General features: G+C 42.9%; 1 protein-coding gene and 1 long non-coding RNA gene across 2 annotated transcripts; both read left to right on the forward strand.

The window, feature by feature from the left end:
* The first annotated feature begins 1,908 nt into the window (after positions 1-1,908).
* NCR3LG1 (natural killer cell cytotoxicity receptor 3 ligand 1) lies at positions 1,909-26,478 on the forward strand. The gene is made up of 10 exons (XM_079966046.1): positions 1,909-3,938; positions 10,674-11,024; positions 13,288-13,614; positions 15,003-15,098; positions 18,063-18,503; positions 19,267-19,581; positions 20,710-21,021; positions 21,852-22,157; positions 23,775-23,822; positions 25,060-26,478. Exons 1-10 carry the CDS (start codon positions 3,656-3,658, stop codon positions 25,374-25,376), a joined length of 2,796 nt encoding a protein of 931 aa, XP_079822172.1. The 5' UTR covers positions 1,909-3,655; the 3' UTR covers positions 25,377-26,478.
* On the forward strand, positions 5,923-6,915 carry LOC307211048. The gene is made up of 2 exons (XR_013836265.1): positions 5,923-6,439; positions 6,860-6,915. It is a non-coding gene; the product is annotated as an uncharacterized lncRNA (long non-coding RNA).
* Positions 26,479-26,765: the final 287 nt, after the last annotated feature.

The raw sequence follows: 26,765 nt of genomic DNA on the forward strand, positions 1-26,765 counted from the left end.
AGGTCAAGTCCTCCATCCATGATCAAGTCATGGATGGCAGTGGTCTTATGAATCATTGACCTGGCATTGCACAGCAACACTTTCAGGTCATGTGGGTATCCCTTGCTGATTCTAGTATTCATCTGGTCAGGGCCAGACCCGGAGGCAGGGATAGTCCTCAGACAACGACTAAACCTGCCTCCTCTGTAATGACATGGTCTGGTCTTAGCGTAACTCCTCCTCCTACCCGTGATCACTGAGATCGGTTGTCCCAGTGCATTCCCCCCCGTGAAACATATCCCAGCCATTTTGTGGGCTGGGGCCCATTCCCCGGCAGCCCTGACCCCTCCCATTAAGAACAAAATAACCCCTTTAAAAAACAACAAAAAAACAACAACAACACAAATAAAACAATACAAACAAAAAACAATAAAAATTATAAAAATTACAAAAACATAAAATCAAACAAATTCCCAGGCCCAATAAACATCCACCCCACCCCACCCCCACATACAAAAAATTCAAAATAAAAATTTTAAAACATTTTAAAAGCACTCTGCACCCCTCCAGCAGTAACATCAACTGTCCTAGTGAGGCCCGTCAGGCCCTGCCCCAGGCCAGATGGTGAGTGGCAGGAAGGAGCAGGGCCCTCAGACACTCACATACAGGAGAGTCCTCCTGGGCAGCAGAGCGCAGCAGTCCCCGCGAGGCCCCAGGCCCCACCCCAGGCCAGATGGTGAGTGGCAAGAAGGAGCAGGGCCCTCAGACACTCACATACAGGAGAGTCCTCCTGGGCAGCAGAGTCCAGCAGTCCTTATGAGGCTTCAGGCCCCGCCCCAGGCCAGATGGTGAGTGGCAGGAAGGAGCAGGGCCCTCAGACACTCACATACAGGAGAGTCCTCCTGGGCAGCAGAGCGCAGCAGTCCCTGTGAGGCTTCAGGCCCCACCCCAGGCCAGATGGTGAGTGGCAAGAAGGAGCAGGGCCCTCAGACACTCACATACAGGAGAGTCCTCCTGGGCAGCAGAGCGCAGCAGTCCCTGCGAGGCCCCAGGCCCCACCCCAGGCCAGATGGTGAGTGGCAAGAAGGAGCAGGGCCCTCAGACACTCACATACAGGAGAGTCCTCCTGGGCAGCAGAGCGCAGCAGTCCCCGCGAGGCCCCAGGCCCCACCCCAGGCCAGATGGTGAGTGGCAAGAAGGAGCAGGGCCCTCAGACACTCACATACAGGAGAGTCCTCCTGGGCAGCAGAGCGCAGCAGTCCCTGTGAGGCTTCAGGCCCCACCCCAGGCCAGATGGTGAGTGGCAAGAAGGAGCAGGGCCCTCAGACACTCACATATAGGAGAGTCCTCCTGGGCAGCAGAGTCCAGCAGTCCTTATGAGGCTTCAGGCCCCGCCCCAGGCCAGATGGTGAGTGGCAGGAAGGAGCAGGGCCCTCAGACACTCACATACAGGAGAGTCCTTCTGGGCAGCAGAGCGCAGCAGTCCTTATGAGGCTTCAGGCCCCACCCCAGGCCAGATGGTGAGTGGCAAGAAGGAGCAGGGCCCTCAGACACTCACATACAGGAGAGTCCTCCTGGGCAGCAGAGCGCAGCAGTCCCTGTGAGGCTTCAGGCCCCGCCCCAGGCCAGATGGTGAGTGGCAGGAAGGAGCAGGGCCCTCAGACACTCACATACAGGAGAGTCCTCCTGGGCAGCAGAGTCCAGCAGTCCTTATGAGGCTTCAGGCCCCGCCCCAGGCCAGATGGTGAGTGGCAGGAAGGAGCAGGGCCCTCAGACACTCACATACAGGAGAGTCCTCTGCTCCGACAGAGGCAAGATGTTTTTCTGTAACCTACCAGCTTTGAAATGTAAATAAAGCAATATAGAGTATGTGCACGTATTCCTCATCATTCCGCTGTGCACGGACACTGCTACAAATCAACAGGGTTGCAGTATGATTCCAAAAGCTTATTGCATTTTATAATCAAGAAGCTTAAAAATGTTCAGGATACAGAATTTATGGTGTTTCGTTTATCACTACTGTGAGCCAAACCACGTTCTACAAGGAAATATGGCACAGTCATGGCTGTGTATGGGCCAGGCTATTCAAACTACTCCATAATTTAAAATGCTTATAAGAGGCTATGACCATGCTGAATGCAGATGATATCAGACACAACCAATGTATCTGGAAGAATTAAAATAAGATTCCTATAGTATTACTAATCTAACATTAAAAATGAATCTGCAGCTTCTGATCAATTGTTTGTTTTATAAACAAATCTTATGCTTGGGACTTTCCCCCACCCCCAAGTATAAAAAAAACTATGACACAAAAAGTATTACCAAGTTGCAATGCTAACCACTTGCCTGGGGGTAAGCCCCATTAAATTGAGTACTGACTTCTGAGTAGACATGGTTGCTGTTTTTGTATGGGGACAGAGAGCTTGGCAAAGATTGTTCACTTCCCTTGGTAAGAGGCAAAATTCGTATCCTGCAAAGTTTTTAGATCAGAACTCAGTGATGCCGGGCATGGTTTGCATCGTGAAATTCCCAGGTTTAATCATTCTTGTCCCCCCGGCTAAAAGAAATTAGTCCTAAACTTGGTATAAGACATAATTTCCATGGTTTGGTGCTTCATTCCTAAATGCATTTTCTTCAAAGTATTGTTCATTTGTTTTTAGTGCCACTTATTTCTCTAAAAAGGAATATTTAGGATGGTGGCCCAAGTCTCATGAAGGTTGTTTTTAAATTCCTTTTTGGTTTATGACATGGAGACTATGTTTCCTTGTCCTTCACCCTGCCTCACATTGAAACTTTTCAGCAAGAGTTCTCTGGCACATAGAAAGCCACTGTCCATGTAGCTCTGTACTGTCTACACTGGCAGGCAGTGTCTCCCCCAGTCCTACCTGGAGATGCTGAGGGTTAAGCTGGGACCTTCCACCTGCAAAGAAGATGCCCTAGGCATCCCAACAGATGCATAGTATAACAAAGTTGTACATATCTGTGTTATTTCCAGTGCAATATTTGTATGCAGAATGTTGTTTCATCCTTACTTTGTATACATGAGGTATAAATTAAACTGAATTCATAGTCAGTTGCTTTGGGTCCTCTATGACCATCTTCTTCCAGTGATTGTTGTGGCAGAATTGTTATGTTTGGCAGAATTAAAGACAACAACCCTGTAGATCATAAACATGGATGTTTAACATTTTTTATTATATTTATTACATTTATTGGTTGGTTACTACAGAAAATGTATTGAAGCAACCAACAATTGGAGAAAACACAGAGTTTATTTGTTGTCAATGTGAGACAATAAACCAGAAGCCTATATGGGGGGGGGGGGGGAGAGACTTGGAGCATGAATTGAATGCTCAGGACTGTAGGGGGCTATGGGTTGAGATTTGACTTAAACTCAAGATTAGGCTTAAGTTGAGCTGTCTAAAAATTGTGAGATTTGCCGAGGTGCTGTGCCTGTTTGGTTTTCTGTTTACCTCCTCTATTTTAACCCGGCTTACTCGCGAGCACTCCTCAGCTGCCTGAGAAATGAGGATTTCTTTTGACGCCCCGGATACGAGCTTCGAAAGTTTATTGCCTAGTACTCAGCTGCATACAGGAGCTGTTTCTTGGTCGGAGTTTTTTATTTATTTATCTCAGTTTAACTACTCAAGCTGTGGAAGTTGACTTTTTGACCATGCGAAGCTTCCGTGCGATTTTAAGTTTCGCGGCTGCTCCCTGCCTTCCACTATCTGTGTCAGGTCCAAATACAACCAAAGATCGCAATATCATAAGCGAAAGCGAAACCTTTCACAGGCGAAAGACGATTGTGGGAACGTGGCGAGTCCTCCGCGTGGAAGGAAAGCCACGCTCACCAGCGAGACCCATGGCCCGGGGAGGTGGGTTGGCGGCCCGCAGGTGCCTCCTGCTCGGCTTCTCGGTGTTCCTCTGTGGCGTCGGCGTCGTCCTCCAGCCAGCAGGTACAGCGAGCGGGCGAGACGCAGCCGCAGGGCGACTTGCGCCGTGAGTTCGGCTCCTGCTTGCGGGAGGGAGCGCGGAGGTCGCTCTCGCCCGGGTGGAAACAAGCGGGAACTCCTGGATGTAGGGGAGAGCTAGGAGGGGAGCTGCGTGGGGCAGCACAGGCCACCCACCTCCCCTCTCTTGGAGTTTTGTGACAAGGGGCGAGGCGGACGCTAACTAAGACGGACTAAGGGGGACACTTGTTTGGATCAGAGGAGGAGGAGGAGGAGGAAGGGGGCGCTTTGTAATTGCTCCTCCGTGGAAAGCCCAGCTCCTCCTTGCGCCTCTTCCTCGCGGAAATGGTGCCAGCTAGGCTCGACATGCAATTGTGCTTTTGAGACTAGGGAGTTTTCTCTACGTATTTCTGGGGCACGGTTGGAGCCATAAGGCGTGTGGAAGGAGAGAGAAACCCTTAACGGAATCCAGACTGGACACCCGGCCTCTTCAGCTTGCACTGGGGAAGCGGGAGAAACCACCAGCTTGGTTTCAACCGGAGTTTCCCCCTCGGGGTGCTAATTTCTAGCGCTTGAGGAGAAATCCCTGAGAGCGGAGTGTTAAATCCGCCAACCAGCTGCGTTACCGTCTGGATCCGCAGGGGGCACGTTATTATTATTATTGTTGTTGTTGTTGTTGTTGTTGTTGTTGTTAACTAATTTTTTTAAAAAATAAATTGTATTAGTATTTTCCACACAACAACACGAAAGATAACAAAAAATAAAAGTACACAACACACAAAAATCAACATTCGAAAACTAAAGAAAGCAACAACAATTCGTTAGGACGAATTATTTAATAGTCGATAAGAAATGCTGTTGTACAGAGACAGAAGTAGCAGCAGATACAGATGTAGAAACTGTGCTGTGTGGGAGCAGCTATGGACTGCGAGATTCCAGAAATTGTAAATAACTGGTGTTGGAGGAGGAGGAGGAGGAGAGAGCGGAAGCAGAAGAGAGGCTGCAGAGGACAAGGTCAAATGAAAGAGAGAACAAAGATAAGGAAGATAAGGAAACAAGGATGCAAACTACCTCTTCCAAGTATCTTTTACGCTAATGTGAGATCATTGGCAAATGTACTTGACGAATGGAGGCTTCAGGTAGGAGTGGAGGAAGACATCCGGGATTGTTGTGTGCTGATACTCACAGAGACATGGTTAAATTCAGCTATTCCAGACACAGCTGTTGAATTACAAGGTTTTACAACGTACCGGTGGGACAGGACACAGGATTCTGGCCAGAAACAAGGTGTGTGTGTGTGTATTTTTGTAAATCAAAACTGGTGTACGCACTCTGTCAAGTTGGATACCTACTGTTCTCCGGATGTGGAATTTCTGACAATTAAATGCAGACCTTTCTATCTTCCCCGGGAATTTACAACAGTGGTGTTAACAGTGGTGTACATAGCACCAACTGCAAATGCATGCAGGGCCATGAGCAGTATGCATGAAAACATCAATGCTAAATTGAGCAGATACCCGGAGGCTGTGCACATTATTGCGGGGGACTTCAATCACACAGATGTGAGGGCAGTACTCCCAAAATTCCATCAGCACATTGAGTGTGCAACAAGGGGAGAAAATACTCTTGACAAGGTGTACACAAACATTAGACGGGCATATGAGGTCAAGACCTTGGCGCACCTCGGTGGTTCAGATCATGTGTCCCTGCTTCTGACACCAGTATACACACCCCTCAGGAAACAAGGCCAGATACAAACACGGATGGTTACGGTGTGGCCTGAGGGAGCCTCTCAGCAACTGCAGGGCTGTTTCCAGGAGACTGACTAGAATATCTTCAACCATGAAGATCTAGAAACTTATACATCAACGGTCCTGGATTATATTAGATTCTGCACAGCAAATGTCACCAGGGAAAAGTATGTTAAGTTGTATCCGAATAGGAAGCCCTGGATGACAGGAGAGGTTAGGAGATTATTGAAGGCCCAGAAATTCTGCTTTTAGAACTGGGGACTGGGTATTGTATGGCATAGAAAGAGCGAACTTGAAGAGGGGTATCAGGAAAGCAAAAGCGGAGTACAGAGGAAAAATTGAGGACCATCTGAGAAATCATTATACTAGACAAATGTGGCAGGAAGTCCAACATCTGACTGGTTATAAATCAAGGAATTCATCAGTGGTAGAGAGTACTGCTTCCTTGGTGGGAGAGTTGAATACCTTCTTTGCCCGATTTGAGGTGACACCAACAGGGATGCCAGAGCTATTGGCGTCACTACCTACAGGAAATGCTGCCAGGGTGGAAGAGGGAGAAGTGAGGTGAATATTAAAGGAGGTAAACACGAGAAGGCTATGGGCCCGGATGGGGTGGCTGGCAGGGTGCTAAGAGATTGTTCGGACCAACTGGCAGGAATCTTTACGAAGATTTTTAACCAGTCTCTGGCCCAAGCCACTGTTCCACCCTGTCTGAAATCTGCTACCATTATACCCCTGCCAAAAATATCAAAGATAGTCTGAATGATTCAGTTACAGATAGGTAGCCGTGTTGGTCTGCCATAGTCAAAACAAAATAAAAAAATTCCTTCCAGTAGCACCTTAAAGACCAACTAAGTTAGTTCTTGGTATGAGCTTTCGTGTGCATGCACACTTCTTCAGATACACTGAAACAGAAGTCACCAGACCCTTCTATATAGTGAGAAGGTGGGGAGGGGTATTACTCTTATAACTTATATTGTAATCACAGCTATCTGCCAATCACCCATTCCCACCACCCTTCTGAGTAATACCCCTCCCCACCTTCTCACTATATAGAAGGGTCTGGTGACTTCTGTTTCAGTGTATCTGAAGAAGTGTGCATGCACACGAAAGCTCATACCAAGAACTAACTTAGTTGGTCTTTAAGGTGCTACTGGAAGGAATTTTTTTATTTAGTCTGAATGATTTTCGCCCTGTGGCACTGACACCCATTATAATGAAATGTTTTGAAAAACTGGTGAGGAAGCGCATCTTATCTTGTCTGCCAGTGGGACTTGACCCTTACCAGTTTGCGTACAAGGCAAAGAGATCCACAGAGGATGCTGTGGCAATGGCTTTACATGCTGTCCTGACTCATTTGGAGAAGCAAGGGAACTACGCGAGATTGTTATTTGTAGACTTTAGTTCTGCATTTAATACTGTTCTTCCGCATAGATTGGTGCCCAAATTATTAGACCTGGGACTTCCACCATGTTTGTGCAGGTGGTTATTAGACTTTCTATCAAACCATTCCCAAAGGGTCAGGTTGGGTTCCCACGTCTCTGTGGATCTCATTACGAATACGGGGACGCCGCAGGGGTGCGTGTTGCGCCCGCTTTTATACACGCTCTATACAGCTGACTGTGCCCCCAAATACCCCAGTAATAAGATCATTAAGTTCGCAGATGATACAACGGTGGTTGGTTTAATTACGGCTGGAGAGGGGGAGACGGCCTATAGGAAGGAAGTTGAGCAGTTGGGGGAGTGGTGCAGGAAAAATTACTTACTGCTTAACTTAAAGAAAACAAAAGAGACCATTGTGGACTTTAGGAAATGTAAATTGAATATTCAGCCACTTATTATTGAGGGGAAGTGCGTGGAACAGGTCTCGGTGTTTCGATTTCTGGGAATGGAGTTGAGAGACGACCTAACCTGGGGAGAGAACAGCAAAGACCTGGTGAAGAGAGCACAGCAGAGGTTATATTTTCTGAGAATCCTCCGGAAAAACAATCTCTCAAAGGACCTGTTGATGGCATTCTACCATTGCACTGTGGAGAGCGTACTAACTTATGGTCTGTGCGTGTGGTTTGGGAGCTGCACGGCTAGGGAAAAAACAATGCTATCCAGGGTTGTAAAGACTGCAGAGAGAATTATTGGGTGCACTCTTCCCACCTTAGATCAAATCTATGCTGCCAGGTGCCATAAGAAAGCGTCAGAGATAGCACATGATAGTACGCACCCCGGAAATGATCTCTTTCAGCTTCTGCCTTCTGGAAGAAGGTATAGGGTTATAAAGGCCAGGACTCGCCGCCTGAAAAACAGTTTCTACACTAATGCAATTCTGGTTCTAAACGCAGCATAAGGGGTCTCTGTAGTATAGTGTATTTTAAAATGGGGTTTTAGAGTTTTTTAGGGGTTTTTGAATGTTTTATGTAGTTTTATATAGTTTTTATGCAGTTTTATGTAGTTTTGTTGTAGTTTTATGTAGTTTTTATGTAGTTTTATGTAGTTTTTCAATTTCATTGTGTCGCAAGGGACAATGACAATAAAGATATCGTATCGTATCATAAAAACAAACAAACAAAAACAAATCCATATCTTACAAGTTAATATTATAAACACTAAAACAACAACAAGTCATTGACTTCCACCATTCCCACAGCACCTCCTTTATCACTCGTTGTGTCTTCCTGTTTTCTTTATCATCTCTATCCTAACATCTAGATATAAATCCTTCTTTCATATCCTTTCACTTCACCTTATTATTATTAACTAAATTTCAATATTGTACTGCCCTTCATCCGAGGATCACAGAGCGGCTTACAACATAAAAACGCAAAAATACATAACATAGTAACAAACTAAAGCAATAACTCCCTCACAGGTCATATAGATGGTTTAAATAGCCAAAGGCATGGGAGAAGAGGAATGTTTTTGCCTAGCACATGGATGGAGCTAAGGAGTGGGTAAAACAATAGAAATACTTAACTGAGCAATTGCGTTGGTTCTGCCCCCTAACAAAAGTCCTGCTCCCCAACACAAATCCTGGCTATGCCCATAGCCTGGCACCTAAAGATATGTCACAAAGGCACCAGGCAAGCCTTCCTGGGGAGAGCATTCCACAAGTGGGGAACCACCACAGAAATGGCCCGTTGCCAACCTCCAGACTTCTCACAGAGGGGCACACGAAGAAGGGCCACAAATGACAATCATAGGGTTTGGGTTGGTTCATATGGGGATAGGCAGTCCTTGAGGTATTTGAATCCTGAGCCATTTAAGGCTTTGTAGGTCAAAACCAGCACTTCGAATTGGGCCCAGAAACTAATTGGCAGCCAGTGCAGTTGGGCCAGGATCAGTATAATATGCTCAAAATGTCTTGCTCTGGTGAGCAGCACCTGGAGTTTCTGAACCATCCTCAGAGGCACTCCCACTTATAACATGTTGCAGTCATCTAACCTAGAGGTTACTAGAGCATAGGCAACAGAAGTTAGGCTATCCTTATCCAGATAGGTGTGCAGCTGGGCCAGCTGTAGGAGCTGATGGAGGTTACTCTGTGCCACTGGGGCCACCTGAGCCTCAGGTGACAGCAGTGAATCCAGAAGCACCTCCCTTCAGAGGGAGTGTAACCCCATCAGGAGTTTTGGCAATTTGTCTGAAAATGAACAAGCCTTCATTCCTGGCTAAAATTTGGCCCTTTGGCATGCTGTTGACTTTCCAGAAGCCCTAACTCAGCAACAGGAAATCCTCTGGCCTCTAGATGGCACTGTGAATCCCAGAAAAACAGTTCAAGTTGAGAAAGAGAAAGAAAAAAACCAGTTGCTAAATTAAAATAACCCTCAAGCCAGAGCAACAGCCTAATAACAGTTAGTGACAGGACATCAGCTTGATCTTTTCATTGCTAAAAACCATATAGGCTACACAAACATAAATGAAATATAGAAAAAGAAAGGGATCCTCAACATTTTGCCATTGTCTATCCTAAAGTATTATTGACTGCCCATTCCCCAGTGTTAAAGATTAGAGCAAAGTTCACAGGTGAAATATAGGAGACTATGGTTGTTTTTTTGTTGTTGTTTTTTTGGTCCCATTTTACTACCAGGAACCCTGGTGCTGGCTTCTGCTGGAGGATCAGGTTAGTTGAATCCAACCCTATATTTCTAAAAGGGTCATTCCACACCAAATCACCTGGTGCCATGTGCTCTCACAACTTATATTTTCTTCAGGTTTTTTTGTTTTTTTTTTTTTGTTATGTGTAGATACCTATGAGATAACCTCAAATTATTTTTAAAATACTTTTTGGTTTAAAATTGGGGGCAGGAAAAATTTTTTTTTATTTAAATTTTCACGCAATTTAGGCGGGTGGTGCTGTGGTCTAAACCACAGAGCCAGGGCTTGCCAATCAGAAGGTTGGTGGTTCGAATCCCCGTGAAAGGGTGAGCTCCCGTTGCTTGGTCCCAGCTCCTGCCAACCTAGCAGTTCGAAAGCACGTTAAAGTGCAAGAAGATAAATAGGTACCGCTCCAGCGGGAAAATAAACAGTGTTTCCATGCGCTGCTCTGGTTTCGCCAGAAGCGGCTTAGTCATGCTGGCTACATGACCTGGGAAAAGTGCCTGTGGACAAACGCCAGCTCCCTTGGCCAGTAAAGCGAGATGAGCGCCGCAACCCCAGAGTCGTTCGCAAATGGACTTAACTGTCAGGGGTCCTTTACCTTTTTAGGCTAATGCAATTTCTGTGTCAGATAAAAACCTCCTGTTTCACTTATTTTTTAACCGATTGGGCCTATTTTGGTATCAAAATAAAGGTAATTGTGGTCTCTTTCAAAATAAGGTATAAAATAAGGTGTCAAAATGGTATTAAGTGCCACAGAAAAGGATCACCTACCATTCAATAGGAAACAAAAAGCTATTTTGTTTCCCATACATTTAATATGGGCAGTGATGAATCATAGCCTTCTACTGTTAGAAAGGTCAAAAGACTATTTGCAATAATGCTATTTTTTTTCTTTACGAAGAATCTCTGAAAGTGACAATGGAAAGTCGGATGGTGGCAGTCTTGGATACAGATGTGATGATACCATGTGAGATCTCTGAATACAGTACTCCAGAGCTAAAGATTGCAAAAATAGCAGTTGAGTGGTATTGGAAGCCTTCTTCCAAGGAAGCGGAAAATATAGTGTACACCATTGTTTCTGGAGTGCCTAAATCTTATAGAAACGGTGCAAGAATGGATGAAAGTGAACTGATAAAAGGCAATGCTGCACTTTTCCTCCCCCAAATACAGATTAGTGAAGAAGGAATATACATATGTTCTGTGACTGTTACCCCAGATTCAAATGAAGGAACCACTGTTGTGGAGCTAATTGGTAAGTATTTATGTTGCACAAGTTTGTAAAAAACTTACAGAGAACGAACTTGTACATTTCAGAATTTCCCAGTAGCTTTAAGGTCTAACTAAGCATTATATAAGTGTGCATGCACACGAAAGCTCATACCTAGAACTAACTTAGTTGGTCTTTAAGGTGCTACTGGAAGGAATTTTTTGTTTTGACTATGGCAGACCAACACGGCTACCTATCTGTAAGCATTATATAAGGAAATGTATGTGATATCACCCATCTTTAGAGAAAAGTCACTTTGCAAGACAGTAATTTAGAACAGTGAACTATGGGGGTGGGAGAAGCATGCCTAATCCTTTCCCCCAGGCATCAAAATACATTCCAAGCTGCTTCAGCCCCCCCCCCCCCCCCGAGATGCAGGTTTGGAACCTTGTAGGGATGGTTTGGTACAGTGAGAGGAAAGGAAAGTGTTAAACTTCTACCAAAATTTCTTAACTATAAATCACCTGCTTGGGAATCATAGAACTCTAGAATTGTAGAGTTGGAAGGAATCCCAAGGGAATCTCTACTAGATCATACATGGCAGATGGCTATCCAATCTTTGCTTTAAAACTTCCAATGAAGGAGTGTCTGCTACCTTCTGAGGGAGTCTGTTCTAAAGTCAGACAGCTCTTAAGAAGTGTATCTCTTCAAAAAAAAGTCACTTTGTGTTATGGAGAGGTATAGCTGACTCATTAAAAGTTTTGCTAAGCAATTTCTTATATACCAAGTGGGACCTGCCATAAAACGTTGTATTGTGGAGTGCTCCCATTAAGGCCTCCAGCCACTCAGGTGGTATCCAAGATACCCCATTGCATTCTCTCTCCATCACCCCAATTTTTCATGCTCCCCGTCCCCAACAGGTTGTCAGTATTTTGTGGCTACTAAGCATGCTCTTTTTTTGGGGGGGGGGGTGCATCCTTAGATTTCCCCCTGTAGTTGTTGTTTTACTTCTGCATGCTACTATCTCCTCCTTGTGTCCTTCTTTTGGTGTTGTCACTCAACACCTGAGCTCTGTTTGACAGACTGATATTATCATATATATTTGAAACACTTGAAGCCAAAGAATTGGCTAGTCAGTTCAAATGAATCTTTGAAAGTTAAGTCCACTCCCATTGCTTCTTTGCCCTCACTGCGCTTTTAGAATTGCCAGATCACAAAAGCTACACTAACAATAGAAGCTGCCACTGACATAATTATCTCCTCGGGGTCTAGGTTCTAAACTGTAATAATCCTATATATATGTATGTATGTATGTATGTATACCTGTAAAATTTGTTCTGTATCCTTCAGTGTCAAAATGCTATGAAGGCAGCTTAACTACTTAAACAATACAATGATAAATAAATAGCAACAAAAATAACAAAGCAGAGGAATAAAAAAATACCTTCATATCAATGGTGGGGAAAAATAAAACAGGTCCCTTCAGGTCCGTCATTTACCTTTCTGCTTTTTCCATCCAGTTGTGCAGAGTCTCTTGTAACTCTAGTAAAGGTAAAGGTACCCCTGCCCGTACGGGCCAGTCTTGACAGACTCTGGGGTCGGTGCGCCCATCTCACTCAAGAGGCCAGGGGCCAGCGCTGTCCGGAGACACTTCCGGGTCACGTGGCCAGCGTGACAAAGCTGCATCTGGCGAGCCAGCGCAGCACACGGAAACGCCGTTTACCTTCCCGCTGGTAAGCGGTCCCTATTTATCTACTTGCACCCGGGGGTGCTTTCGAACTGCTAGGTTGGCAGGCGCTGGGACCGAGCAGCGGGAGCGCACCCCGCTGCGGGGATTCGAACCGCCGACCTTCCGATCGGCAAGCCCTAGGCACTGAGGCTTTTACCCACAGCGCCACCCGCGTCCCCTGCAACTCTAGTTTTGTAACTCTAGTTTTGCCCAATTTTGGTATTCTCCTGGACTCCTTTCTTTAACTCTCTGCCTCCACCATTATTTTCCCCCAAGTTCCTTCCAAGACTCTTGACCAGCCTTCTTAGTAGGCTTCCCCCCTTCCCACTCATAGCACACAGCTCCTCTTGACCCACAAAACACCTTCTTCAGGACTTCTCTTCTGTGCCTCTTGCCCCAGCCATCTTCTTCTAATTAAACAACCCTCAACCCAGGTTTTTAATTTAGACCATGTCCTTCTGAGAAATCAGGAGTATGAACTATGACTTTCACTTCACTTTCAACCAGCTTTTGTCTGAAAAACTGTATAAAAATGCAGTAAAAACAGAAACAATGACACTTTTGATTATCTCCATGCAGCTCAACCTTCAGTAAAGCTGTCTCCCAGGACAGTTGAACTAGAAGACGGTAAGGAGAAGACCCTGTCATGCACAGTGAATAAATTCTATCCTCTTTTGATTGAGGTTCATTGGAAGAAGAAATCTGAACGCGGCAATAACGAAGTTATACCTGCAGATGATATTTGCACAGGGGTACCTGTGAAAAATGGAGATGGCACTTTCAATGTAACCAGTAAACTGGGGCTACAACCATCTTTACAAGATAATGGAAATATCTATAGTTGTGTTGTGGGACACAAATCATTTTCCATACGGCAGGCCTTCAATGCCACTTTGATAGTAACAGGTATTCCTTCTGTTGACCTTTTCTGCCTGTGTGTGTGTGTTTGTGTATAATAGTGGGTCACATCCAACTGGTGTACTTCCATGAGTGTAGGGGCTTTTGATGCAGAAGGGGAGGGGATATTTGCCTACACACCCTGGAGCCTTCAGCACCTTCCACTAATTCTGCCCTATGTTCTGAAATGTAGCCTTCTTTCTCCAAAGATTCATATTGTACTTACAAATGCATTAGTCTTTGGGACTTCCATGCTAGGGCATCACAAGGAAAGGGATAAAATATATTGTAATGCCTTTATACAAATCTATGGGAATACTGTGCACAGTTCTAGTTGCTGCATCTCAAAAAGATTATTGTGGAACTGGGAAAGGTGCACAAAAAGGGCAACCAAAAATGATATTAGGGATGGAACAACTCCTTAGTGAGAAAAAGTTATGGCACTTGGGGCTTTTTAGTTTTTTTTAAAAAAAGGCAAATATGAGGAAGGGACATGTTAGAATTGTATAAAATTATGTGTGATACAATTATCTGGGATGCGGGTGGTGCTGTGGGTTAAACCACAGAGCCTAAGACTTGCTGATCAGAAGGTTGGTGGTTTGAATTCCTGTGACGGGGTGAGCTCCCGTTTCTTGGTCCCTGCTCCTGCCAACCTAGCAGTTCGAAAACACGTCAAACGTGCAAGTAGATACATAGGTACCATTCCGGCGGGAAGGTAAATGGCGTTTCCGAGCTCTGCTCTGGTTCGCCAGAAGCGGCTTAGTCATGCTGGTCACATGACCCAGAAGCTGTACGCCGGCTCCCTCGGCCAATAAAGTAAGATGAGCGCCGCAACCCCAGAGTTGGCCACGACTGGACCTAATGGTCAGGGGTCCCTTTACCTTTATGTGTGATATAGATGGAAATTAGTTCTCCATTAACACAATCTGGGATCATCCAGTCAAGTTGACTGGTGAGAGGTTCAGGGCAGACAAAAAGAAGTACTTTTTCACGCTTAACGTACAGAATTCACTGCCATGTGGTGGTCTGTTGATGGCCATTAGCTTAGATGGGTTTACAGTGTGATTGGACACAATTGTGGACTGTAAGCCCACCAATGGCTACCTCCAAAATCAGAGGTAGCATGCCTCTGAATATAACTTTCTGGCAAACAACAATATGAGAGGTCTTTATGTCCGGTTTGGAAACCTTATAGTCATGCTAGACCAGATTAGTCTTTGGGCTGCTCCAGCAGGACTTTTCTTATGTGCAGTTGGAATAAATGGGGCTAAAATAACTTTGCCACGATTGAGTAGCTGAATATGAAATATTACTTCTCATCAAAAGGTTGCAACAAGGCTGAAACATTTTGCTATTTTGTGTGATAAGTAACAAGAACAATTTTTCTCTCTTTACAGAACCACCACCAAATTTTACCTGGTTGGCTGTGATACTTGTTTTATTATTACTTGGTGTGATTCCTGTAATTCTGTACATAATGTACTTTAAGAAAAGTAAGTAATGGGAAACATTTAATTAATTGATTATTTGATTTTTTCAATTAAGAGAATTCTATACTATTCATCAAAGGTGGTTAAAGGTTTACAAAAATAGATCAATATGAAACATAATACATGCACGTATTCATTATTATTAAAGTAAAATTAGTACTTTTGTGAAATCTTAATCTTTGGTAAACTTAGGTCTGAAATGACAGTATTCAAAAAATCCTAGGCACCAGTACACCAGGCACCAAAAAATCTCCTTGCCTGTGGTTAAGAATTTTGACTAAGTTTTCTTTTAAGTGGCTAAGATTTCTTTGCTGAATCAATTGGGGAAAGGCCATAACTCAGTGATAGAACATCTGTTTTGCATGCAAGAGGCCCTAACTAGTTAGTTCTAGCTTCAGCACTATCTTGGAGATGGATGGCTGTCAGTGACAGAGTGGTGGCCCTATGCCCCAGATTTATCTGCTCACTAGAAAAGACTCATGGAGTCTATACAACTGAAGCTACTATTTGACATTGCAAGTGCTCAACTAGCAACCAATAACATCCACATAAAGTAAGTCCTGGAATAAATCCTGAAGGTCCTTTAGTCCAAGCCCCTGTCACAGATAAACAACTCTTTCTCAGCTCTTTTGCTTCATTCTACATGATACAGAAATAGCACACTCTACAAGTTTCTTAATTCAGGGCTACAAAGCTAACCAAAATACTCGGGTGGTATATGTACAAAAGGAGTAAGAAGGAATGCTTAATCTGCGACTACCCTGCACTGAACAGGGAGTTGGACTGAATGACCTTTAAGGTGTTAAGGAATATAAGGTAAAGGTAAAGGTACCCCTGCCCGTACGGGCCAGTCTTGACAGACTCTGGGGTTGTGCGCCCATCTCACTTAAGAGGCCAGGGGCCAGCGCTGTCCGGAGACACTTCCGGGTCACGTGGCCAGCGTGACAAAGCTGCATCTGGCGAGCCAGAGCCACACACGGAAACGCCGTTTACCTTCCCGCTGGTAAGCGGTCCCTATTTATCTACTTGCACCCGGAGGTGCTTTCGAACTGCTAGGTTGGCAGGCGCTGGGACCGAGCAGCGGGAGCGCACCCCGCCGCAGGGATTCGAACCGCCGACCTTTCAATCGGCAAGTCCTAGGCGCTGAGGCTTTAACCCACAGCGCCACCTGTGTCCCTGTTAAGGAATATAGCTAGTGTGTTAATTTCATTAGTGAGGGAAAAGCTGTCTCACTTTGATTCATTTCCAAAATGCACCTGGCTCAATTTGACTTCTTTATCAATTTATTGGGCAGATTTGGTTGCCATGTGTCCTCTTATTCCAGAACACGTCATCTTTTTCAGGACTAAATTTCTGTCTGGGTGGATTTTTTAAATATTCCCAAATGTCTCTGGCTATACTTTCTGGATGAGACATAGACTTGCTTTCCTCTTCTCTTCACCTGTCCCCCTCAGCAATATATCACAGCTTCTATATCCTACATATAGTAGAGATATTTAAAACGAGAGTTGTCATAGCGTTCTCTTTGTTGCTCTTCAAAATATGGCTACCTTAGTAAGCATGCAACTATATGTATAAAAGGGCTCAGATTAGAGCATTGCTTGTGGGTCAGTGGCTGTTATCAGGAAGGGATGGGTCATTGTGAAACACTTTGAGGAGCAGTGGCGTAGCGTGGGTTGTCAGCACCCGGAGCAAGGCAAGTAATTTGCGCCCCCTAACCTGTGGATTTGCGCCCCTAAACCGTGGATTTGCGCCCCCTAACCCTAACCTAACCCTAACCCCCAGATGTTGCGCCCGGTGCGGCCGGCCCCCCCCCCGCACCCCCCACGCTACGCCACTGTTGAGGAGAGCTCATCTGAAAAGAAGGCTTGCATGTGGATTTTGCTCAGCAAGGATTTTGAATTACACAAAACCCTCTGGGACCAAAGAGAGAAAAGCCTTTGTGCAACCTGTATATAGTGTGTAAATATAGAGCGTGTATTTTGTGTGTGTCAGGTAAAACAACTACTTAAAACAAGAACTGTTTCGGGTTGGTGAGCTAAGCAACTTTACTGAAGCTTCCAGGGCACACACAGAGAGAGCAAGATTTATAGATTGAAGATAGCACCCCACATCACCGTAAGGTTCTTTTAAACTCTTATTATTCTGTGGGAAAGGTGCACATAGTCAGTACACTTCCATCCATTCTGTGTTAATGGGTACTCATAACATATCATGGTGGCTTCTGCTTAAGGTGGAACTAATCGCAATATAGGACATCTGCGTATCCATCCATATTGTCTAAATAACACCTCTGTTGAAGGTGTGACCTTTAACAGCTGCAAAACCCAGCATTTTGGAGCTTAAGAGAACATGGAACTTAATACAATACATTAAGCTGTTAGGTTTTTTGTTCACTGAACTGTCACTATTCAGTGTCTTATTGCCACAGAGGAATTATGGAAGGAATTATCCTCTAAACCAGAATGATTCTTTGTGCAAATTCATTTGCTGCAAGCATCTTATTAAAATCTCTGCTCCTACCTTCTGGCTTTCTATCATATCATCCCCAGCCCTTTAAAGCTTTAAACAGTCTTTGTTGAACTGGCTTCTTTAGTAAGACTGTTGCTATACTCAACTGAACCTAACCTCAAAAATAAACTCTTCCTAATCTCACTGAGCCAACGCTTCATCCAGGACTGTCTTTTTCTTCCAGTTATGCTTTACCTGATCTGTACTTCAAGCACTCTGGATAGGGACTGTGCCACTTCATCTATGATACAGCATCTTGCATACATCGCTATTCACCATGTATCAGTCACTAGCATTTGCAATAGACTGAATGTGATAATTACAAAAAGGAAAAATAATGCTTAGTTGTAAACTGCAGCAAGAATGTTCCTCTTACAGATGACTTGTTCTAATAGTATCAGTTGAAACACTGCTACAAGTTTCTACACCTGAAATTCTTTGTTTTGTTCTTTATAGTTCAACCAGGGATATTTTCAGCAACTGCAAATAAGGAATTGAAACATTTGGAAGAAGCACTGGTGGTGTTCCTGCTGCAAGGCTTTCGTCCAAAGCCTTTAGAAATAGTTTTTTTCTTAAAACTCCAAAGCAGGAATGAAAAACTGAAACTATGCTCTTGGAATACTATGACAGGCAGCAATATTAAACACGGAGAAGATATGCCTCTTATCACTGGAAAAGAAGAAGAAGAAAGTTCTGATCTTGACAAGACATTGAAGACCATGTTTACTTTTGAGCCAGCTTTGCAAGTAAAACAAAGGCGCACTTTTGACGTTTCCTGCAAAGTCAACATAGTTCCAGATGTAAAGCATCTGGAGGAGTTTGAACTTATACTTGAAGTTAGACATGAGGCCTTTTCAGATCGTTTGTCTACTAAAACAATATCATTTAAAGTCATAGGTAAGTAGGAAAGATGGGCTGAAATGATCACTTAGAATAATACTACGTATTTTACTGGCTATTACAGTGGTACCTCGAGTTAAGTACTTACCGTAATTCGTTCTGGAGGTCCATTCTTAACCTGAACCTGTTCTTAACCTGAAGCACCACTTTAGCTAATGGGGCCTCCTGCTGCTGCTGCGCCGCCAGAGCACAATTTCTGTTCTCATCCTGAAGCAAAGTTCTTAACCTGAAGCATTATTTCTGGGTTAGCGGAGTCTGTAACCTGAAGCGTATGTAACCTGAAGCATATGTAACCTGAAGCGTCTGTAACCCGAGGTACCACTGTATAAGAATTCTGTCAACAGATGAAAGGTGAGAGAGCTGCATGAATGCAGTGGGATACTTTCTGCTGCCAATGATGATACAGAAAAGGGAAACAATGCAGGATTGTAGCTAAACTCTTTGATCAGTCTACAAAAAGTGAAAGATAAAATGGGAAAGCAGCACAGGTGGCTTGTGTGGAGATTATTTCTCTTAATCTCGTTCAGTTTGACTAGTTTTTATAATTTGTGAGCCCGTACGAAGGGCGAAGTGATGACCTTTAAAGCATTTCATGGTATAAGGCCTGCATGGGATTGTGTACTCCCTGCCTTCTTCAGATCAGAAATTCATATGTGGACAAAAGAAAGTCCATACTTATTATCTTCTCCAATTGCAATCTACTTAATAGCAATATCACTTTTTTTGGTATGTATACATTTATTTATTTACTTACTTACAGAATGTACTCCCAAAGTCTCCAAAATTGAATGTGAGCCCCCTGTACCAGAGTGTGGGAAACTCATCACATTATCTTGTTTAGTAAAAGATTTCTGCCCACGGGAGTGTGACATTTGTTGGCTAAGAGGCAATAATGAGCCTTTGGATGCTAGAAGTAACACAGAGGAGCCACAACTGGACCCAGGATCAAATCTGTATTGCAAGAAAAGCAGAGTATCCTTTATACCTCAACCAGAAGACCATGCAGTAGACTTTATTGTTCAAATCAACCATTGTAAAAAAGTTATAAGACATAGTTACCCACTCATGTTAAAAGGTGAGTACTCGGCAAGTTCTTGTGCAATGAACAACTACTTGTGCTTCCTGTCTAAATAGTTTATCTAAAACTGGAAACACATAATGGAATTGTTTCCTGTATCTGTATTTGTTGTGGGTCTTTGATAACTTGTATTGAAAGAGATCACTTGTATCTCTTTGTCATTAGGTGATGCTATCATGGGTTTGTCACATGGAAAACATGACTCAGAGAGTCCTTGCACAGAAGTGTCAAGTCCTTCATAAAATTAGTTTAGAAGTTTTTCTGGGTGAAATCAGCAAAGCAAGTTCATAGCTGATATGTGCATCTTCGTAGGAAAATTATAGTGTCTGCTAGTGGCAAATTGCAAACATGACAAGCATTATAGTGCAGCCAATTTAAAACACGAATCAATGAGAAATTGAAGCTCTCATCTGTTTCAGTCCAGAAGGTCAAAGATGGCACACTTTGTATTCCAACCAGAATAAAACACAGCCATGTTTAATCATATGCATTTAATAACAAATAATATATATGTGGGTGTCATATACGTTAGAATATGTTACAGACTGCCAAGGCTCTCCTGCCATTATATGCATACTCTTATCATTTCTCCATATACCGTATTGTGTGGATTTGATCTAATTAAATCTGCAAAGCTTTTAATTTGTAGTTTTGTGAGATTGCTCTGATTTTACAAAAGATCTGACTCCCAGAGTTCATTGGGAGAAGCCATAACATCTAAACTAGGCAAACTTGGTAGTTTTGACAAGACTGTGGTGTTAATTGCTCATTCTATCCTATAATTTCAACCAGGTTTGTAGTGAGAGTGAAAGGATAAGCAACTGTAATTTTTCCAAACCTAACTCTTTTTGAGAGAGACTGTGTGTATATATCCATGTGTGTATCCACTGAGGATAGGAGTTCATGCATCATATGAAGTAGCCTGTAGTCCATGAAAGTTTATGCCATGATATATGTGTTATAAAGTGACACTAGGCTAGCTTTTGCTGTAACATACTAATGTGACACCCCATCTGCCATTTGTCACTTCTGATTTACTGTTTTGCAATACCAGATGTACTAGCATTATTTGAATTTAAACTAATATTTTCAATTGTTTGTTTTCTCTGCATATGCATTTTTTAGGTTACCCCAAAGTTACAGATATTACGTGTGAACCAAATTATCCTAAATATGGAACTACATTGTCTCTAACCTGTAAAGTCACAGATTTCTTTCTTAGTGACATAAATATTCAATGGCTTGATGGGGGTATTGAAATAAGTAAAGGTGTGGTCACAGAGGGGCCAGTCAAAGACTCAAATGGCTGCTTGAAGTTGTCTTCTGAGCTCCAGATGATACCAACTGCTTTGGATCATAATAAGTTCATTATTTTCAGTGTGACATATGGCGACCTGAAAAAGCCAATTATTAGAGATGTGTATCTAAAGCTCCCAGGTATGTACTGAAAATCCTTTGGGATCTTTCAACTTTTGGCAAATGGCAATTTGAGCTTGTTTATTTAACAAAATTTGTAAACCACTTAATTTTAAAAATGTCGTTAAGTGATTGTAAAAATGTCTAAGTGATTTACATAAAATAAAATATATATTAAATTGAGGATCAATGTAGTATTATGATATGAAACAGTTCCCTTTGCAACAAGGGAGGTTTGACATGTTTGTGTACTCTGATAGGTGTCCCGTATAGCTATGTCTCTACTAGCAGTCATGTGTCCCTAATATCTGCCAGTTTTGTTTGTTTTTTGAAAGTCCAAACTTCCTTGCAGACTTGCATTTAGTAGTTCTGAAGATTCCCTGGTAGAAAAATCAGGTAAATCTAATAAAAACTAAAAAAAACCCCAACATATGTTCACACATAGGCACTGATGTTACTAGTTCACCCCAAGTTTTTTGAAAATCAAAAACCATATTCTCGGATCTATATTCATTGAAGATGAATATCCTTGCAACCCTGCTGATCTGAAGTGTGATTTAAACAATGACACATTTAAATCCTTCATAAAATTCCTGTATTTTTTAGAGGAATGTTATAGAATAGATTCACATTGGGGACGGGCAGTAAAATATCCTAGTTTTAGCCCCTAGCATTTCCAGGCAGGGCTGGAAATATTCCCTGCTTGAAACTGTGCAGAGCTGCTGGCAGACACTGTAAATAACACTGAACTAGATGGATTAATGGACTGACTTGGTATAAGGCATATTTTTATGTTCCTGTTGTCTTGTATTGTCACTTCAAGTACATCCTTTCCTTTCCTCCCCATTTAGTTCACCGCCCTAAGATGTCTGAAATAAAGGCAACACCAATGCAAAACAGCGAGAGCATCTCTTTGGAAACTGTCATATCAAATTTTGCACCTTGCAACATAAAAGTGACATGGTATGAAGAATGGGAAAAAATATCTGAAGACAACCCCAGGAACATTCAGATTGGAGAAAACAAGTTAGGTTATTTTGTAAGCAAGTTACAGTTTAGTCCAAAAGGAAAAGACTCCAAAAAGACAATCAGATGTGAAGTTTTTCACCAAGCGACACAGGATTTTAAAGAAACAAGCTTTGTGTGGGAAAGGAAAGGTAAGAACTTTTTTTTTATGTTTTCAGCGCAGAATGTACAGAATTTATGTAAGGGATTCAGACATATCCCTCCAAAAAACACTGCTAATGGGGGGAAAAGGTGATTCCTCTTCTCAATTAAGCACTTCCGTTACTTAGGACTCAGCTATATTAGTGAAAAAACACAGTGTTTTAAATGCATTATAAACATGCAACACCAGGTGGCACTGTAGAGCACAAAACTTTTCTATGTGTTTTATGTAGAGTTTTTTCTTTTGTTATAACAATTTAATTTATAATTTAATTATAGTGTCCCCCCCCCCCCCGTGTGTAGATATACCCTTGGTCATGGCTGAAAGGTGACTTTGTAGTCTTTTGGGTACCTATGATATTACTGGTGACATGTGATGGAATTCCCCAATCATTGGGAAGAGGGGTATTTAACTTAGATTTTATGTTAAGTCTTTGAACACTGGAGTGACTCAAAGAGCAGAAGCACTTATGACTCAAAGGGCAAGAACACTTACAGCTGCTTTTTAAAAGTGTTCTCCAATTTCTCCTCACTCTAGCGCATTGTGTTGCAATGCATTGGCTCTTTTCCCACCCAAATTACACACCACCTGAGATAGTAGTTTGAGATTTTTTTCTCCAGCTCTCAGTGATAAACACTGACACTCTTGCTTTATGCACAGGAAGAGGGCTTGATGTAAGCAGGGTTAGTTCTATTTTTAAAAAAAGGTGCTGCTAACATAGTGGCCAGTAATAAAATATGTAATCTACATAAGAGCCTTACTGAGTTAGTGCAAACCTAACTTTGCTTGCCAATATGGACCATTGGATTGTAACAAACCTCAGATGTACTTGGGAGCTGAATCAACCCAGCCCATGGTCTGTACAACAATGTAGGTTCTGCTTTGTTGCTGGCCAGGATGTTTTGTAACTAGTCAGGTCAGTAGTTTTGGTGATTCTGAGGCCCATGGGCGTCTGGTTCCCACATATGTTTGGCTTTTGCTGGGGCCTAGCTGTCTACATTGATATGCATGGAGAAAAGCCGTTGTAAATTGTGCTGTTAGAGGGCAAGATTGTAGAATGAATCAGCATGAAAACATCCTGAACCATGCCTGTTTCCGTCCAGTGTAAGTAGTAGTGTTGTGATGAATGACAGCTGTAATGTTATTTGTGGTAGATGCTTTTAAATAATATAATAAACTGGAAAAAATGAAGACAGTGATACATGCTTTCAGTTTGTTTTCATTGTAGCAGGTCATCTAGAAATTCAGCAGCGCTCTTCAGGGATGGCTTATGATTTTCTCATATTTAATAATATGCTTCAAAAGACAAGTGTATCTGGTTGTTATGAATACAAAAAATCAACATAATGCTCTTACAACACACCTGGTTTTAGAAATTTTGTCTTGAATTCATCAGAGAACTAGATTTTGAAATTTTCCATGAATATTGCTCTGACTGTATCTCCCCCCACCGCAACCCCCCCAAATACTACCCTTGGAAGACAGTTGGCTAATTGCAGTTGAAAGCGTGTTGATTCAGCTGAGTAGCATTTTTGCTGTAAGTATTTCTGTTATGTGACATGATGCTTGCCCAAGGCCTAATATGTTATTTCTTCTTTTAAACAAGAAGACCCTGATAGCCTTGACAGCATGTCTACAGTGAGTGAAAACCACGGTGAGTATTGCACCTCACGTGTAGGTAAAATGCAGGTACATGACACATTGACTCAGTGGTTTCATATCCTGGTTTGTAGTCCCAGTTAAAATCAGAAAACTGTTTAGATGTTTCTTGGAGGAGGCAGTGGGAGAAGAGAGCACTTGGACAATCTTTACTCTGCCTTATAAACCATTATTTATTAAAGTGAGATCATTACATCTCAACCAGACCATTAAGTTACACTAAACGTGCACATTATTTTCTGAAAGATCAACTTAGTCCATTCTGTAAAACTTGTACGCAGGGATCTGCAAACTTTCTTTTGGCATAAAAGCCTGCCACTATTTGTGGCCACAGTGACCACTCCTCTCAGCCCTCTGAAATGCACAAGGAAACAGGAAAGGGTGCAGAGGAGTTCCTCATGTCATGCTTCTATTTACGCCATTCCTATTCTGCTTAATGTATGACAATATATTTATATACCACTGGATAGTTTTTAAAAATCATAAAAAGAATAAAACAATAACAGGTTTGACCAAACAACCATGTGAAACATTAGTTTTAAAACAAGTAGTTTATGAATTTATATGCCAACATTAATATCTTAATAACTGAGTCTCTAGCAACCGATAAAAGATACTGAAGACATATGAAAGACATTCATATATGCTTAACTGAACAAAAGTCCATCCAGACAAAACTACAGATTGGGGCTTGAAGATAAAACTGTAACCTTGTATTTATTTAGGGACCTGACATCCCAAATAGTAAGAGTTTTAATATCCTGACTTGGCATAACTGCCCTCTTTCCAGCTATCCTTTTACCTAGGTGTTTATTCTCTCCATCTCATTTGCCCTCGCTCTCCTGTCCTGGTTCAGTTCTTCATCTTCCATCCTCAACAGATTCTCAACAGCTGTCACTTACTTTGACTCCAGCCAGCAATCCATTACACTCCACTGCTGTCAGTCATTCTTACAACCACTCTAGTTCCCCAGTGCCTTGCTATTCCTTTTTAATCCTTAATTGCCAATGTCTTGACTGTAGCTTCCATTCACAGCACTAAGCAGCGGCTGGGTAGGGAACAGACATAATGCAATGTGAACAGAAAGTTCAAATTATCTGACTTGAGGAAAATATGCAAAGGATTGGAAACTGAACATCACAATCAGGGATGCTTAATGTTAGCGATATGCCTCTTCCAGGTATGTACTTCAAGAGCAGTTTCCTATTCAATTTCCTATTCCCTCTCTCTAGATCCTAAGCCCCCCATTGAAGAACCAGCTCAGCCTATGAAGATAGAATGTGTCACCAGCAACCCAAAAGCAGGCGAGGTGACTCTTCGCTGTTTTGTACCTGGAATAAGAGCAGAGGATGCCATTGTTTCCTGGTTTAACGGAGTATATCCAGTTGATGATAAAATACAGAATGAAAACTGTGGCGATGGATCTGGTTTTATTTCGTATGTGATCATTACAACCGAAAAAGATAAGAAAAAATATGAAATCAAATGTACAGTTTATGTAGATGCAAATGATGAAGTCTTGGATGAAACCTTTGATTTAGAACTTTGAGAAATCATTGTATAAAGACAGTGAATATACAAAAAGAACCACAGGAAAAATCTACTGAAGGCTGCTTTCATACATCCCCTGCTTGCTTCCATGAGGTGTGTGGGTCCTGTCGATCCTGTTTTGTGGGCCCCCACAAAATTGATGGGCATTCCCATTCAAATGGTGTATGTGCACTGCGTCATGTGATTGATTATGTAGGGCGGGGCTTACCTGGGCTCTCACCAGATTTTATTCAAGTTGGCACCCCTGCTTTGAAGCCCTATGTGAAGAAAACCTGATTATATCAATGAGGTTGTAATGTATGTAATGAAATAATATAATGAAATACTGTATAGCATAATATAATGTATGGGGGGTGATGATGATGTTTAAAGTCTCCACTCTGGTTCAGTGATAAGCTGTAACAGGACAGTGGTAGAATTTTCAGTACACAAAAGAGGGACTGAGAGTAAGGATATTTTAATTGGTGGATATATCTAGCTGAGCACTGGCCAGCAAAGCAAGTTCAGGAGTTGTCGTTGAGCAGGACAGGAAGGAGTAAAAATACAGTTGCACTTAAATAAATCAGTAAAGGACCTAGCTCAATGGTAAAAGAAGGGCCATAGCTCAGAAGGCCCCAGATTCAGTTCCCAGCATCTCTCAAGTAGGGTTGGGAGGCACTCCTGCCTGAAACCCTGAAGAGCTGCTGCCTGTCAGTGTAGACAATATTGAGCTGGATAGACCAGTTGTCTATCTCAGCGTAAGGCAGCTTTTGTGTTTCTATGTCTGATAGAAAAGGCTTCTAGCAGTGACCTCATTGGTTAAGGCTTAACTGGGATGGAAAGAAAAGGGGCAACCCTTTTGTTGAAGTAACTAGGTAACCTTGTCCATAATAATGAAACAAACAAATGTTGGTATATTTGCTTAATTGTTAAGTGTCTAGAGGGAGTAAGGGATGGTGGCCATGGCACAGATTTAGGAGAATTTTAGAGTGGAAGTTGAATGTTATTATTTTAGAGAACGTGGGGGGGTCCCCCCCCCCTGCATAATGGCTTGAAATTCAGTTTTCAGAAGCTTAAAGGTAAAGGTAAAGGTACCCCTGTCCGTACGGGCCAGTCTTGACAGACTCTGGGGTTGTGCGCCCATCTCACTTAAGAGGCCAGGGGCCAGCGCTGTCCGGAGACACTTCCGGGTCACGTGGCCAGCGTGACATCGCTGCTCTGGCGAGCCAGAGCCGCACACGGAAACGCCGTTTACCTTCCCGCTGGTAAGCGGTCCCTATTTATCTACTTGCACCCGGAGGTGCTTTCGAACTGCTAGGTTGGCAGGCGCTGGGACCGAGCAGCGGGAGCGCACCCCGCTGCAGGGATTCGAACCGCCGACCTTTCGATCGGCAAGTCCTAGGCGCTG

This window comes from Podarcis cretensis, assembly GCF_951804945.1.
Source record: "Podarcis cretensis genome assembly, chromosome: 1".
Lineage (NCBI taxonomy): Eukaryota > Metazoa > Chordata > Lepidosauria > Squamata > Lacertidae > Podarcis > Podarcis cretensis.